General features: G+C 42.6%; 1 protein-coding gene across 3 annotated transcripts in view; it reads left to right on the top strand.

The window, feature by feature from the left end:
• Positions 1-4,492: 4,492 nt before the first annotated feature.
• The window catches only part of Tgfbr1 (transforming growth factor beta receptor 1), a 56,691-nt gene continuing 44,660 nt past the window's right edge, over positions 4,493-16,523 (top strand). Inside the window, exon 1 of one of the 3 annotated variants that reach the window (XM_052176463.1) lies at positions 4,493-4,675. In XM_052176463.1, the coding sequence (XP_052032423.1) occupies positions 4,591-4,675 (85 nt within the window). In that variant the 5' untranslated portion in view covers positions 4,493-4,590. Of the gene's footprint in view, positions 4,676-4,952; positions 5,069-16,523 lie in introns of those variants that run through there. The other 2 variants (XM_052176464.1, XM_052176466.1) reach the window with 2 other exon arrangements.

Raw genomic sequence — 16,523 nt, forward strand, 5'->3', positions numbered from 1 at the left:
GAATTTCACCTCTATGCTTTGATTTTGGTCTCTGCTCAGTGGGATGGGGCAGAAGTGAGCCTAATGTGCTATCTCTAAACCTAAGAGTCAAGTCATCGTACATATTTTCTCTCATTATCTTAGATCTCTGCATTGCCATGGTAGCAAGTCCAGGCTAGCCTGCTGGAGGATGAAAAAGCCCCTAGAGGGTCTGACTGGCCCTGGCAGCATGCTTATGCCAGAGCTCAGCTGAGCCCGGCTCGCCTTGGTCTAGACCAGAGAAGCTAACTGTGCCTGCCCACAGTCTCATGGACAATAACGTGTGGCTATGATTTGCAGCCACTAAGTCCTGAGGTACTTGGTTATTCAGTTAGGAGCACAAAGAGTTGGTAACGTCTAACAAGGACATACATCAATAATATTCTGCAGGTTAGAAGAGAAGAGAGAGAAAGCTAGGACAGAATAAGCAGAAATGAAGTGTTCTAGGGTTTAAAACAAAGGCTTGTTGTTAGTTTTTTTTTCTCGTGTAATAGGAAATAAGTAAGTGCTTTAGAGCTGATGTAGTTGATCACTGAATTTACTGGGGACCCATTTTCTTTCCCATTAAACCTAATATGAGCTATCACCATTATGCTTACAAAAGGCTGCTGTGTCTCCAGAGGCTGCAGCTATGTTTTTTGAAGAAAGCAAGTGAGAATGATGTGTTTGCCCCTTGTTTAAATGGCTCTCTAAAGGAACTGAACTGATCGACTCTACATATGTAGGTTTGTTAGGATGTCTTACAGGGTGTGGTCTGGGTGGTCCGACACTTACTCCCTCACACTGGCGAGGCAGAGATTCCAGGAGTTTCTCAGCCCATGAAGCTGGGTCCCAGCCTGCTGTTGAAAGCCCGGAGGACTACTGGTCTGCATCTGATGCCCAGAGAAGCTGTTTCTAAAGTTGGTGAAGGAAAGCTGCAGTAATGGGATCCGTGGACTTGCTGGTCAAAGTGAGGGCAAGCAGGCAAACCAAACCAAACAAAGTTTCGGGGCCACCATCCCAAAGGCCATGGAGGGCGAGTCTTCCCATTGCAAGTGATCTGCTCAAAAAGACCCTTGCAGGAATGGCTAGCCGCTTGTGGTTTTAGTAGATTCCGAATCGAGTCAAGTTGACAGCCAAGGTTAGTCATCACAAATAAAGGGGGAATAGACTCAGCTGGGAAGGGAAGAGATTCCAGGTCATGCTTTGCTGGACTGAACTCTGCTGCATGATCACTGAAGTGTGGAGCTGAACAAATTGAACCTCTCCCCGTTCCTTCCCACCCTGCCCTTCTAGTGAATTGCTTTCCCCGAAGGAGTTAGGATTCTGTTACCAAGCAAGTCTAGGAATGGATAGAGAGGAGTACTAGAACCTTTGGCTCTCTGTTTCAGAGACAGTATCTTAGTCAAGAGAAAACAGCCAATGTACTCAGTGTAAAGACTGAGAGAGAGGGTTTACTGTGTTGAGTGCAAGGTACTGGAGTACTCTCAGACAGAGAGCTCCACAGCTGACTTGCTGAGGCATGATCCTCTTTCTCTTCCCCTTTAAATCAAGACATTAGAGTGAGTGTCCTATGAGCCTTCTGAGACTTTGTGGAGACTGAGATGGGAATGAACTTTTGTGACTGATTCCCTATGGGCAATCATTCATTTAGGCCTCACAACAAAACTGTGGTAAGATAATTCTTACTTTGTCACAGGGAGTGTCAGGGTTATGTGGTGTGTGTGTGTGTGTGTGTGTGTGTATCTTTGGGGAAGGGGTGGCAGGAAGTGAAATGTTGGGATTAGGAAGTGAGTAGAAATCAGGCAGGTCCCAGACCCATATCTAGAAAATGCTAGGATCACTAGGGTCTGTAAGTCTCCAAGGCTGGAGGCTTCATCCCATGGCTCGACCTTTCTACACAGGTGTGTTTGTTCATTTTACTGTATTTAAGCAAGACAATGTCTTCTGAAGTGGCCAGGCATCCTGTGCAGTATAACCTCCTGAGTAGTTTGTTAGCAATGCAGATTCTTGGGCTGCCTCCAGAAGAGCTTAAGCAGGCTTTCCAGGTCCCAGAGCCAGGCATCTGCACCCAAGAAGTTGCAGAGTTCCGAATTTAAACGGACGGTTTTTTGTTCCATTCTAACATGTCTTGTTTTCAGATCTGTAGCTCATGGAAATTTCCTCCTAATATCAGAAAGATACAATTTAAAAATAGTCTGTTTCTCCTTCCTATTCCTTAGTTTCCCAGTGAACACACTTAGTTCCATGGAAAATGTCCTGGATTCGGAAGCGTGTCACAGAAAAAAATCCTCGTGTTGATCAGTACAGGCGTCATAAGGCCAAGCATTGGGTTAGAGTCAAGGTTAACATCATGTAAAGGGGCGAGGGCAAAGTAAATGGTATTAACTGAATGCTTACCATATGTCAGACACCACTCCAGATACATTATGTCACTTAGACACCCTGGACTTCTGATTCAGTCCCATTTATAAGCGGGATGGGTGATTTTAATATTTGCAACCCATTAAAGATAACGAGAGAAAAAATTCCTATGGGATTAATTATTCATGCATAGAATAAAAATCTCTTGAGATCTTATGCAAGGCACAGACTAGATCAGAAAAAGAAAAGTATAGGGGAGGGGCATCTTGGCGTGTAGCTGTACCGCCAGCCCTGGGGGAGGGGAAGTGGAGAACTAAGGCAGGAGGATTCCAAGTTTCAGTTTAGCCTGGGTGATGTAGTGAGATCCTGTCTTTAAAAACCAAGGGCTGCTTCCTATTCCCACCCACCCCCAAAGAAAGGTGAATAGTTAAGAGTCTGCAGCTCTTGCAGAGGAAGTGGTCCGTTCTTAGCATCCTTGTCAGGTAGCTCAAAACCACCTGTCACTCCAGTTGCAAGTGATTGGACGCCCTCTTCTGGACTCCACAAGCACTACATACCCATGGTGCACATAGGAGCAGGGACATGATCTTAAAAAAAAAATACAAGAACTGGGGATATAGCTTATTAGTAGAATACTTGACTAGGAAATACAAGGCTTTGGGAGTGGGGGTGAGGCGGGGGCAGTCACTGGAGAGTTCAGGTGTGACGGGCTCTTTAAATCTCCCAGAGAGATTTCTTTAGATGCTGGTCAAATTTAGTCCTTGTAACCTCAGTGCATTTGAGTCAGGGGAGCCAGGAACTGATTGTTCTGGAGTCCCAGAGAGCCGGCCTGTTCAGGTTCTGGCAGGTTGAGGACTTGCTCAGGCGTGTCCTAGTGGGAGCGAGAAGAAGCAGTCTCAGACCCCAGCTCTAACCCCCACGGTTTGCATTCATAAGCAGGATCAGACTCTTGGAGAGTGTCCGTAAAGCGATTTACCATCAGATACTAGAGGCCGACTGATTCCTACTACCGAGCTTTATTTAATCCCGAGTTCAAATCACACAGAAAATAAAATTTTCTCCTTAAAAGGTTCTGCGGAAAAATGCTGTCGGTGCCATGCGGCCGCCTCCGTGACTGTGTTTGTGTCTGAAGAAAGGACTAGTCTGACAGGAAGAATTACAAATCTGGAGCTCATTTTGGCGTCCCAGAGGGAAGGTGGGTGGAGCGTCTCACAGTAAATTAGGAATTCAGAATGAAAGCGGAGCTGAGTTTATTTGGGTTTTTAGTGACACCTCGAAATTATTACACAGGCATGTCGGAGACAGCTCCAAGTACCTAAGACTGCTCCCGCTTCGCCCCGGGGCGCGATGCTCGGTAGGGCAACACCCCCTCCTTTGAAACCCGTGGCTTCTGCGCTTCCACGCGGGGTCAGGAAAGGTGGAAGGGAAAGAAGGCGGCGGGGACCCTTAGTCTGGCTCTGTTTACGGTGCAGAGAGACAGAGGCCACTCGGGGGTGTGTCTGAGCTCTGCCTCGGGATTCCGAATCTGGGCTCCGACTTTTGGACTGGAATTTGGGGAGGGGACGACAAGGTCTGTGGCGGATGTGGAGTGTAGGGAGAAATAGGGTAGTCTTTGCTGGGAGTCTGGAAGTCGCGGGTCTAGGGAGGGGAAGTTGATCCGCGGACAGTGTTGAGGGTCCGAGTGGCTAGAGTTGGGCTTTGCAGGTGCAGGACTGTGCAGGGGAAGTCAGGGTGGGGTTGGAGTAGAAGAAAAGAGCGTGCGACGGTCACAGTCTTTCCATAAGCAACTCTCACGGGCACACCCTGCGCTTAGTCGGGTCTGCGGGCTCCCTCGGGCGCGCAGACTGGACCCTGCCCCCACCCGCCGGTGCAGCGCGAGCTCCCCGGCTGTGGCTGGAGTACAGGCGCCCAGCGGTGAGGGGGCGTGGCCAGAGGCCCAGTAGTGCGGGGGCGTGGTTAGAGGCAGAAGCCCCCGGCCGCTCATTGGCAGCCCAGGGGCCCCGCGGGAGGAGCTCTCGGCTGGGTCCCTCTAGGGCGTTCGCGGGCGGCGGGGGAGGCGGGGTCGGCGGGAGCCGGGCAGCCAATGGGCGTGCGCCCCTCGAGCAGTTACAAAGGGCCGCGGAGCGAGGCCGCGGCGGCGGCGGGGAGGTGGGGCGAGGAGAGGCGAGGCTTGTTGAGGAGAAGCTGCGGCCGGGGCCGGGCCGGGCCACAAACAGTGGCGGCGGGACCATGGAGGCGGCGGCCGCTGCTCCACGTCGCCGGCAGCTTCTCATCGTGTTGGTGGCGGCGGCGACGCTGCTCCCGGGGACGAAGGGTGAGTGGCGGGCGGGTGGCTGCAGGGCGCGCGAGCCGGGCCCGGCCTCTGGCTCGCTTCAGCTCTTTCTCAAACATGGCGCGGGGCCGGGGGCGCAGGTGGCGGCGCCCGGCCAGCCGGGCTTTCCTGACCCGGCAGGCGCCACGCGAGCCGGGGCGGGGAGGAGAGGCGGGGCGGGGGCGGTGTCGAGCGCGGTGGCCAAGCACCGGGCAGAGCCGGCCCTCTTGGGCTCCCGGGGACAGCGGCTGGCGAGCCTGCGGAGGTCCGGGGCTGCCCTTTAGGGGTGCGAGGCCGGCCGGGACCGTGGCCTCCTGATTCCACTGCCTAAGTGCGCCCCGGCCTGAGGCTGTTGGGGCGTGGGCGGGCACCGGCGTGGAGATGCTCCGGGGCTCGGTGCGTAGAGGGCTCCCCGGAGGGTCGAAAGGGGCGCCGTGGGGAGAGACCCCGGGGTGGGCCGCACTGCTGTGAGTGTCGACGCCTGCCTAGGGCGACTTTTCTTCAACCCAGGGCTTTGTGTGAGAAGCAGGCGCGAAGATGCGCGCTTCGTGCGTCTGGGAAGAGTTCAGAGTCCAGTAACCAGAAGGCTGCAGATTGTCTTGCTAGTAGAAACTTGAACGTTTGCTCACTCTGCAGATTTGGGAACGTTTGGATGGGAATGATTCTGTAGAACTGATCAAATGCTTCCTTTTCTCGAAGGGATCGTTGCTATGGGTTTATCGTTTCCTTAAGCAGTAGTTTTAAAATCAGACCTCCGCATAGCTTGGTTTTGAAGGGAAATGTGTAGTTTTCCAAAATGTTAAAGCCGGTCGTGATACTGGTTGTCACCCCTGGAGGGAAGATTGTAAAACTTTGTCAAGGGTTGATTAAAACAGGAGAAAGCAAAATACTGTGGCTCGGCATATTTTCCCAAATACAGTGAAAATACATTTCTCTTGCTGAAGTAGGATAACAACATTTTCAAAAGCAAAATAAGCCAAAACAAAAGCCTCTTCCGACTGTGGATGCCAACTATCATTAAAATTAATAGTTACTGTTTATTGGGAGTTGGTTATAATGCAGATGTAAAAGACACAGTATTAGAACCCTTGGGGCTACCAGTATCTGTCCTGTATATTGACATTTAGACAGAGGTGCAGGAGATTACGTTCTTAGTAAGTGCAAAAATTAGGATTTATACTTAGGCCTCTCAGGGTTAAAAATCAGTGGGCATGCTACTCCAAAGTAGCATAGCTCACTTAACGAACAGTTGGTATTTGATACTTATAACTTAGCCATCCTTTCTTAGTTCACTTGAACATTCTCTTCACACAGGTCTACATTAGAAGATACAATAGGCCGGGCAGTGGTGGCGCATGCCTTTAATCCCAGCACTTGGGAGGCAGAGGCAGGTGGATTTCTCAGTTCGAGGACAGCTAGGGCTACACAAGAAACCCTGTCTTGAAAAACCAAAACCAAAAAAACAAAACAAACAGAAGATACAATGGGTTTTTGACATTGGTTTAGGAAGGAAATAACGATGGACAAAGTGGGAGAATTGTTACAATTATGCATCAACTGTAAGTGACCATATCTCTATAGTTATTTGGACAAAGTAATTCTTTCCTACCTAAAACAAAGTGGGACACGTTCATGCATTTAGCAGTATTGGCTTGGATGCTGAGAAGCTTGGTGCATGTCCTGGAGGACTTTATAGCCTACTTAGGCAATGTTGTAATATAAAACTAGCCGAGATGCTTTTATTACTCAAAACCTAGGCTAGCTCTTCATAAACTTTCCTCAAATATAAATCAAATGTACTGATAATAGATCATAAAATTATTTTAAAACAATTCATTGGTACATACAGTTTTACCATTTACTAAAGATTAAAGCACATTTTCATAGAAATGAGATGGGTGGGTTTATTGTTACTTAAAGAATTAAGTCATCCAATGCCAGTGACTCCATATAATTACATATGTTTAGGGCCATTTTAGAAATTGTTGAAAATTCTCTCTTAATCACAAAATGAATTTCATCTAATGCTTTTTAAAATGAAATTAAGTCAGCAACTTAAACAGCAGTTTTTAAAGTCAGACATTCTAACACAATACAATCGGTCAAGGATATACCATTTTGATATACCTGAGGAATGAAAGTCTTTTCTGTAGTTAACTCTATGTTTCTGGAAGAATAGAAAACTTTGTATATTCATAAAAACATTAAAACTCACAAAATAATATTCTGGACTGTGTTAGCACTGCATAGCATGACAGCATGTGTGTTTAGAACCAAGGCTGTAAGTGAAGCTGCATCTTGCAACACAAGCATGCATTGCCAGAAACACCCCAGACTTTCACTCATTTGCTTTTTGGGTGTTAAACATTCAGAAGTCCTTTACTGTTGCCGGATTTTTGTATGACCCAGCATGTGGAATTAGGACTCAGTTTAAGAAGCTGTGGCCTGCCAGGCACTGAGACTCACGCCTTTAATCTCAGCACTCAGAAGATTCTGATCTGCATAGTGAGTTCTAGGACATCATAATATAGAGGCTGTATCTCAACCCCACTCCTAATCCCCCAAAAGGAGCTAGAGCTAGATAAGTTCACCTTGTCTCATTGAGTTAGGTTGATGTTTCAGTGTAGCCTTTTATACATTCTGAAGGATTGCGTGTCTTTTCTTTATAATATAATTTCTCTTAAAGCTTGAAGTGGCTCTTTACTGCCTAATATTTTTATTTCTTTGCTAGCTTATGTTTTCTCCAATATAGATTTTTGTAGGGAAATTGGTTCCTTATCCCCGGATAAGTATATAGTATTACTCCTTTATATTTGCATCATGTATTAGAATGCTGTTTGCTGCTTGCAATTTCAGGACTTTGTTGGAAAAATGCCAAACACCCTTTTCTCCTGCTGAACAACTACCAGCTTAGTGCTGCCAGTTACCCCCCAAGTCTATGTGTTTTTTGTAGTGTACTGTCATGGAGGATTTTGTATGAACAGATGCCAAACTAACCTGGATTGTCCAGTGAGGTTTGAAGGTTTCCCATGTGAGGCTAGGAATTAGGATTGTTCCACTGGAAAGATTTCTCAGGACTGAAAACTCTGAGTTCTAATGATAGCTGCTTTCCCACTAGTTCCTGACTCTTCAGTCTGCTGCATGCTTCATTTTATCTCTTACAGGAATTTGAGGACAGAACTTCTCAGACCTGACATTCTAGATAGCCTTCATTTGGCTCTCTTTGAACTCCATCTCTTGGAAGTGTATAGCATTAAAAGTTTGTGTTATCCATTGTTAATATCCCGCATTGTTAAGTAACTGTATTTGAGTATGTATTGAGTATTTAGTGAATTATGCCTTTATGTCCTCTGAACCTACTATCGTGTCTTATATTCTGTTCTATATAAATGTGTGTTAAGTGAATTCTGTGTGAATAGTTCTATTTATGTACAGATTATACTCTATTGATTTAGATTTATATATTTATATATATACATATATATGTATATATATAATTTGAGAAAGTTTCATGATGTGTATGGCAAAACAGCTATTTTGTGATACTTGCTTTGTATAATTCATGAGATTTTAGAAATTAGATGAGAAAAGTAATGAATAGAACTTGTATATAACCATTGCCCACTAGGCTGCTTATGTTTTGATTGTTTAGATACTTTTTCTGATTGGCTAGTGCCCTTGTAGTACATGTTGTTAAGTGTTTTTAATAATCACCTTTTGTGGAGAGGTATATTAGTGTTTGATGAGGAAGTGGTAATACAGGCTGAGGTCACTGGAGAGAGCTTCCTGGACTCATTCTGACTAAATGATTTTGAAGGGTCTCTAGAACTTAGGTAGGCAGAGAGGACGATCCCATGATTTTTAAAGTTCTTGTCTTTATGTTACCAATAGCCTCATGGCAAGCCAAATGATTCTTTACTTTAGTCTATACCGTGTGTTTGGATTATTAACTTGTGTTATCTTTCCCCCAGTTATTAAAAACTCTGTAATTTGTGCCTAGAAATGTGACAGAATGGTAATGTAAGCGGGTGAAGTCAAGGAGAATAACATAATGGGATGCTCACGAGTGCTGGCCTCTTCAGTGGTGAAAATCATAGGTGTGTTATCATTTCTGTTTACCATAGAGAATTCTGAGAGTATTTGAATTTCTCAGGGCTCCACTGCACCAAACTGACAAAGGAACTTAAATTTCCTAATTTCAGATCTTTGTGTCATGTACTGTACTTTAAAAGTAAAGGCCTTGAAGATGAAGGAGGAACTGAATTAGTGGTGATTTCCTTAAGTGAAATTGGTCTTGATGAACAGAATTTAAGAAAAGTGAGTTTTGCAGGAAGGAGGGGGGGATGATTGGAGATAAATCTTTCAAGGAAAAGTTACTTTTTAAAATTTTGTTCATTAAATGACTTGGTATATAGTATTTACTGATTGAGAGAAGCTGGCTGACAGTAGTTTTGGATTTGTCTTGGTTAAATAAGGTGTAGTTGGATTAGGTAAAAAAATGGGGGTATGGTGAACCTGTTTCAGACTGCAGCAAATTGTGAGCCCTTTGCTGTTCTTTTCTTGTCATGGCTTACATAATACAATGTTTTCTGAACAGATGGATTGTGGTTTAATATCATGTGATTGGGACACATTCTTACTTCCTGCTTCTGGAATTAAGGGCAGATGCTTGCATGTTTCTCAGGAATCTTTTTGCTTTTCCTCATAAAACTGGCTCTAGCAAATGTTTGGAGTATTCTCAAATGTATAGTAAGCTTGACCTGATCTAACTGCAGTATTTAGGGCAACATTGAAGGCCCCCCAACCCGTTTTTTGAGAAAGGGTCTTATGTAGCCAAGCTCCTGTCGAATTTAGCTAAGAATGACCTTGAACTTCTGATCATACTGCTTCTACTTCCCTGAGTGCTGGGATAACAAGCCTGTACTGCACAGATTGATTGATTGATTTACTTATTTTTGGGGCAGTATTTAGGATTGAACTCAGAGTTGGTTTTGTTTGTTTTTTTGTTTTGTTTTGTTTTTTAACATGCTAAGCAAGTGCTTGGCCAGCTGAACCACATTCCGAGCACTGAATGCATCTCTGAACTTTTTCATGACACATCTGAACACCTTCCATAAGAAACATTATTTTGCTGAAGTAGATCCATTTTTAACGGCATAGTTGGCCTTCAGTTCAGACACTATAGGTTGCTTTAGCGACTACTTCATTGTGAATTTGTAACTCATTGACTTATCAACTTTTTGTTTTTCCTTAGATCCATTTTTAAAATACCAATTAAGCTGATTCTATGAGCCCAATTTTATTGCTCTGATATGGTCTTTTATAAAGCTGCTTCCCCATTTGGCAACCTGAAAGCAAAACATGTAAAATTAATTTCTAGCTTAAATACCAGTAACTTCCAGACTATACAGATAGGCTGCATTAACATTCATTAGAAGAATATATTACAAGAGTGTGCCAGACACTTACTTATCTTGTCTCATTTAACCTAGTAGCCAACCTTGGATGCTAGTTAGTAGCACACAAAAGAAACAGATTCTTGTTCACACATTGATTAATTCCAAATTTGTAGTGCTACAAATCAAACCCAGGACCTGAACTTGCCGGGCAAACCTTCTATCTAGAGCTACATCCCTGAGCCCACAGAATAACTCCATTTGTTCCAGGTCTGGACAACGAGTGCTCAGAAGATAACTGTGGATTTTGATGACATAGATCCATTTCAGTGCTCGTTAACATTGACTAAAGATGCTAAGGTTTTGTGTTTGACCTTTCAGTAATAGAGGCTTTTATAACAGTCAGACTCTACTTCAGTTAAAACAGCTACAGATTAACAGTAGTCGAGCTACTGAGACTCAAATGTTACCACTACCCCTTCTGTCTGGGTAGACAGAGCTGACTGGAGTTTGCTTAGACTGGTACCTAGTTTCTTTATGAGGATGTACAAATGAGGAGCTTTTGGCTTACATTTAACAGTCAAAGAAAGTCATATTATTAATGAAGGGCGAAGCTTGCATTTGAAGTGCCTATATATTGTGCTTCTTTTATATTCAGTGAGTATGTTGTTAGAGTTACTTAATCAGCAAATCCTTCCATGAAAATATGAATCAAACTTTTACTTTTTATTTTTCTACGTTAAAAGATATTTATTTGTATCAGTGTGAATGTAAATTGTATGCCTGTGTATAGAAGTGCCTATGTGTGTGCACAGAAGCTGGAAGGGTACATCAGGTGACCTTCTCTATCACTCTCTTCCCATTCCTTTGAGCCAGAATCCCTGAATCTGGGGCTCATATTTTCTCAACTAGGCTTGAAGCCACTAAGCTCCAGCAAGCCCCGTTTCCCTGTTTGTCTAGTAGTTCTAGTAAGCTGCCCTAACTACTGTGTCATCTCTTCAAACTCCCCCTCCCCAACCACCCCCACTGCCTTTTTAAAATAATTTTGAGACTTGGTCTTGCTATAGAGCCAATACTGGCCACTGTGAAGTCCCAGGCTTCCCTGGGGCTTGAGGCCATCCTTCTGCTTTAGTTACTTGTATGCTAGGATTACAGGCATGTACCACCATGCCTTGCTGCTTCAGCTTGTCTTAATTGCAGTTTGGTTCTGCAACTGCAATTGACTCAATGTGTAATCTTTCCTTAAAGTTGTATTTTTAGGTAATTTGAGAATCACTTATGAGCTCAGTGATAGTTGATCACTTTATTTATATTAATTTGTATAGCCCATAGCAACTTCTGCTTTAAAAAATAAATACAGAAGTGAAAACAACTGAAATTTTGGATTAGTGAAAAGAAAAACCAAATAGAGCTGTCAGCCATCATTAAAATAAATACTTTCTGTATCTCTGAACATTAAAAAATACTCCTGTTTTCAATTGTTTCAAGTGTCTGTGTGTGTGAGTGTATGTGCATATGTGTGTGTATGTGTGTGTATATGTGTGTGTATGTGTGCATGTACATACATGTGGGGGGGTATATGTGTGTGCAGGTACATGCTTCTATATTCACTTGTAGATGTCAGGTGTCTTCCTCTGTTGCTTTCTACCTTTTTAAAATGGTCTCTTTGACAGAACCTAGAATTTGCTATGTCTGCTAGACTGGCTAGCTAGTGAAAATTCAGGAAGGACTCTACCTGTCTCTGCATCTCCCAACCCTACACTAAGTGCTGGAATTACACATGTGTCCGGCTATGTTCAGTTTTCTGTGTGGGTGCTTGGAGGTCTTAATTTACCTTGTCATGTTTGCACAGCAAGAACTTTACCAATGGAGTCCTCAGCCATTCCCTGAAAATGCTCTAAGCCTTGTATTTAGAAGTTTATCAGTCCTAATAAAAGTCTTTACACTTTACAGCTTGAAGAAGAATTTTTCTTAGCAAATATTTGGAAATGACATTAAGATGGGAAATACAGAAAACCTAGATGACAGGTTTTCATTTAGAAATTACAGTGCTGAGAAACACTGATACAACTGATGTAGCAATCTCAACAGTAGTTGTGGAGGCGATAGAGATTTAACTCTACCCTGCCTGGCAGTAGGGTATAGAGGACTGAAGAGAAGCAGTCCTAGATAGGGGAAGATGGCACTTCTGAAAAGGACCATGATAAAGTTTTAAGAACTTTTTAAATCTTTTTTATTAGATATTTTCTTTATTTACATTTCAAATGTTATCCCCTTTTCTGCTTTCTCCTACAAAAACTCCCATCCCATCCCTGCTCCCCCTGCTCACCAACCCACCTACTCCCACTTCCCTGTCCTGACATTCCCCTACACTGGGACATTGAGCCTTCACAGGACCAAGGGCCTCTTCTCCCAGAAAACCAAATGGCTGAGAAGCACCTAAAGAAGTGTACAACATCCTTAGTCATCAGGGAAACAAATCAAAACAACCCTGAGATTCTACCTCATACCAGTCAGAATGGCTAAGATCAAAAACTCAGGTGATAGCAGATGCTGGTAGGGATGTGAAGAAAGAGGAGCACTCCTCCATTGCTGGTGGGGTTGCAAGCTGGTACAACCATTCTGGAAATCAGGCTGGTGGTATCTCAGAAAATTGGACATAGTACTACCCGAGGATCCAGCTCTACTACTCCTGGGCATATATACCTAGAAGATGTTCCAACATATCATAAGGACATGCTCTACTATGTTCATAGCAGCCTTATTTATGTAGCCAGAAGCTGGAAAGAACCCAGATGTCCCTCAACAGAGGAATGGATACAGAAAATGTTGTACATTTACACAATGAAGGACTACTCATCTATTAAAAACAATGAATTCATGAAATTCTTAGGCAAGTGGATGGAACTAGAAAATAACCTGAGAGAGGTAACCAAATCACAAAAGAACACACATGGTATGCACTCACTGATAAATGGATATTAGCCCAGAAGCTCGGAATACCCATGATACAATTCACAGACTACATTGAAGCTCAAGAAGAAGGAAGATCAAAGTGTGGATACTTCAGTCTTTCTTAGAAGGAGGATCAAAATACCCATAGGAGGAGATACAGAGACTAAAGGAAAGGCCATCCAGAGACTGCCCCACCTGAGGATCCTTCCCATATACAGTTACCAAGTTTTAAGAATTTTAAGTGAAGTAAAAGTTTGTCATATTTGCAATGGGTGGGTAAGAGAACTTGTGAAAATTGGACTGGCAGTTTTACTATGGGAAAAGAATGTTTAACTACCACAGGGGCAATGGAGCAGGACAGCTGTCTAGGGAGACTTTGGAATTGGTAGAGGGGCTCTGTGACATTTCAGCCTAATCAGAATTATTCTTTCTCTGGTTCCTGAATGGCCTCCCACACCTCTCAGAAGTCACTCTGATGTCCCCTTTTCTCATTGAAGCTTATTCTGACCTGTTTTATAAATTGTTATATTCTTCTACTTTTTCTTTCTGTAATACTTTCCACATATTTTGTTTACTTATGTAAATACTATATATTTCATTTCTTTCTCATTACTACTTGGAGGTAAATTTGAAAGCAGTATCTTTTTGTTGGTTGGTGTATAGAAAGGGCATGGTAAATAATTAAGTGGCAGAAGGTCTTAGCAGTAAAAAGCAGAGTATAAAAATCAAGAAGGACTCCATGGAAAAAGACCGACTGAGGCCTAGGCCCCTGAAAATGTCTTCTATAAGGAATCTGGAAAGAGAAAGATTGAAGAGAGATGAATTCTGACTTGAGCTGGTTGAATTAGGCAAGGGTAGCCAAGAACAGTTAGTTGTTCAGTGGGGAATGAAGAAAAATGCCTTACCACTATTTTCCTTTCCTCCTGCTCTCTTTTCTTTGGCTCCTGGTAGTCTCAAAAACCTCCTTAAGAGGTGTTGTAATCCTGATGTCCTAGCTTGGATCTGGATCCTGCTCAGTTCAATGTTCCTCACTCCTGTGTTGGGGGGCCTTACTTTGTGTATTTCCCACTTAACTAACAAAAGCTATGTGCATTCAGAATGTGATCTTTTGATTATACTCAACTAAATAAAAATGTCCAGTCTATTTAAGAATTTGTTCCTGGCTGAGATAGAAGACAGGAAGCTCCTTGTTTAGAGCTTAGGTTTCCACCACTGGTCTCAGGTTGCTGATATTACAGAAATCTTTCTTGGAGTTCCCTGATCCCTATCCTGTTACATGTTTTTGTTGTTTGTTTGTTTGTTTTCCTGCTACTCCTCTGCTTCATAAATCAAACACTGGTGCTCATTATCTCTGAACTGTTTCATTTTCTATTTGAATATCTCTAACTGAAGTTTGTTTTCTTACCAATTCTGAAGGCAGTGTCCCAGAAAATTAGTAGTATTGTTGTTTCAAAGAGTAGATAAACAAAACCTGGCTTATCTGTAATTACCTTTTAATGGGTGTGTTTCATTGGGGAACATTTTTTAGAGGTTAAATGCTGACTCCCATAGCCACTGTGAAGATAGTAACAGAGCAGTGTATGTCACAAACCTCAGATGAGCCTGACATAGTAGGTATTCAATAAATGGAAATTATTACACATTTAAGTAAGTGAAGAAACAGAATTGTTTGATACACTGAAGCAAATTTCAGCACAAGATACAAAAGAACTTTCTTAGTAGTAGCTGTTATAATCTCCCTATCACTGCAAAGAATACAGCTAGAATCTGCAGGTAGGACTGAAAAGCTACAGAAGAAATTTCTTGGATTATGTGGAAGGTTGGAGTTGATTATGTCTATGCTGTTTCTCCTTGGAAATTCTTTATATTTAGGTTTAACCCAAACTTTCTTGCTTACTGTTTTTAGCTAATATACCAGCTAAATCCCACTAGGAGTCATAGTTTGAAGATGAGCTTTATCTTCTTGAGGCTGGAAATATGGCTCAGCAGCTAAGAGTGCTTGCTAGATTTTTCAGAGGACCAAGAGTTTGGTTCCTAGCACCCACATTAGGTGGCTTACTACCAACTGTAACTAGTTTCAGGGGATCTTATTCTTCTTCTGGCCTCTGAAGGTACCTGTACACACACACACACACACATACACACACACACACACACACACACACATTTTTCACAAAGATAAAATCTTTTTTGAGTACTATCTTCTTGTAACTTCCTTATTGTACAAGAATGATTGTCTTGTACTCTGGCTATTCTTCAAAAGGGGGGTTAGCTTGAAATAAAATGAGACCTGAATGACTGGGGAAAGATAAGGAGGAAACAACCACAGGACAGCTATCTATACTGTAGCTGAGGAAGGCTTTGCATTTGAACATATAGTTAGTGCTTAATTTTCTAGCCGCAAAGGCAGATGAAGATGAAGCTCTCATTGCCTATTATTAAGAATTCATGAACAACCTTTCCCCTCCATCCCACTCTACCCCAAGCAGCAAAATTACATTACTCAAAGAATTTCTAAGGGATAAAGTTACTGCTGGACTTGGCATTTCTGATTTCTTATTCTGAGGCTCAGTCTTCAACACTTTATTAGGATTCAGTTTAGAATCCACTGACACCCTCTTTCCCTATTTAAGGCTCTGATCCAAGTGTGGACATACGAATATGTAAAGCTGGGACATTTGATTTAAGCTTTGCTAGAGGCTAGAGGATAATGGTTAGAGAACAATATGAAACTATTTGGCCTGGCTTAAAAAGGTTTTCCTAATCATAAATTGGCCAGTATCCATCTGGCAGACATCATCAAAGAATGGTCACCAAAGATGAACAGAACCAGACATATTTTTCTTCTAACAAGTCCAGCTAGGCCAGATGCTGAAAGTGTCTTTGCTTTGGGTTTCCTGTTTGGAAAGTGATTTCTGGGTAATAGAATTAAAAATGATTATTTTAGGAGAGGTGACATGTACCCAGAGTATGTTCTTCTGTTTTACCAGTTTTATAGTAACCCTGAGATATGTAAATTAGATTGAGGAGTATTCTTTAGTTGATGCATTCTAAAATCTTCCTGCTTCTTAGAATTCATCTTTATGTAAGCATCCTGGAAAATGAATGTTTGTGTTTTTTACTCTTCAAAACGTTTACAAGCATATTGTTCCCTTTTAAATTTTGTGTATGTATTTGTTTATCATCATTCCTTGATTGATTGATGGATTGATTGTAGTTGTTGGCTACTTTACGTCCTTGTCAGAGTTCCTTGATTTCACCAACAGGACAAACCTAAAGCTCATCTTATTTTTCATTACTTGCTTCAGGATAACTGTTCTATCTGTATTTCTTAGATGTGGACTTCACTGGTTACATAATGGTGTATTTATAGTTCTGGGACACCTTGTACAGGCATCCTGTTACATTTCTACAATATAAGATCCTTAAATATGTATTGAAATTCAAATAGATCCTGTGACAAAAGCAAAGATGAAAAGCCTTTCAACTAGAAGCTAGGA

Source organism: Apodemus sylvaticus, chromosome 3, assembly GCF_947179515.1.
Source record: "Apodemus sylvaticus chromosome 3, mApoSyl1.1, whole genome shotgun sequence".
NCBI lineage: Eukaryota > Metazoa > Chordata > Mammalia > Rodentia > Muridae > Apodemus > Apodemus sylvaticus.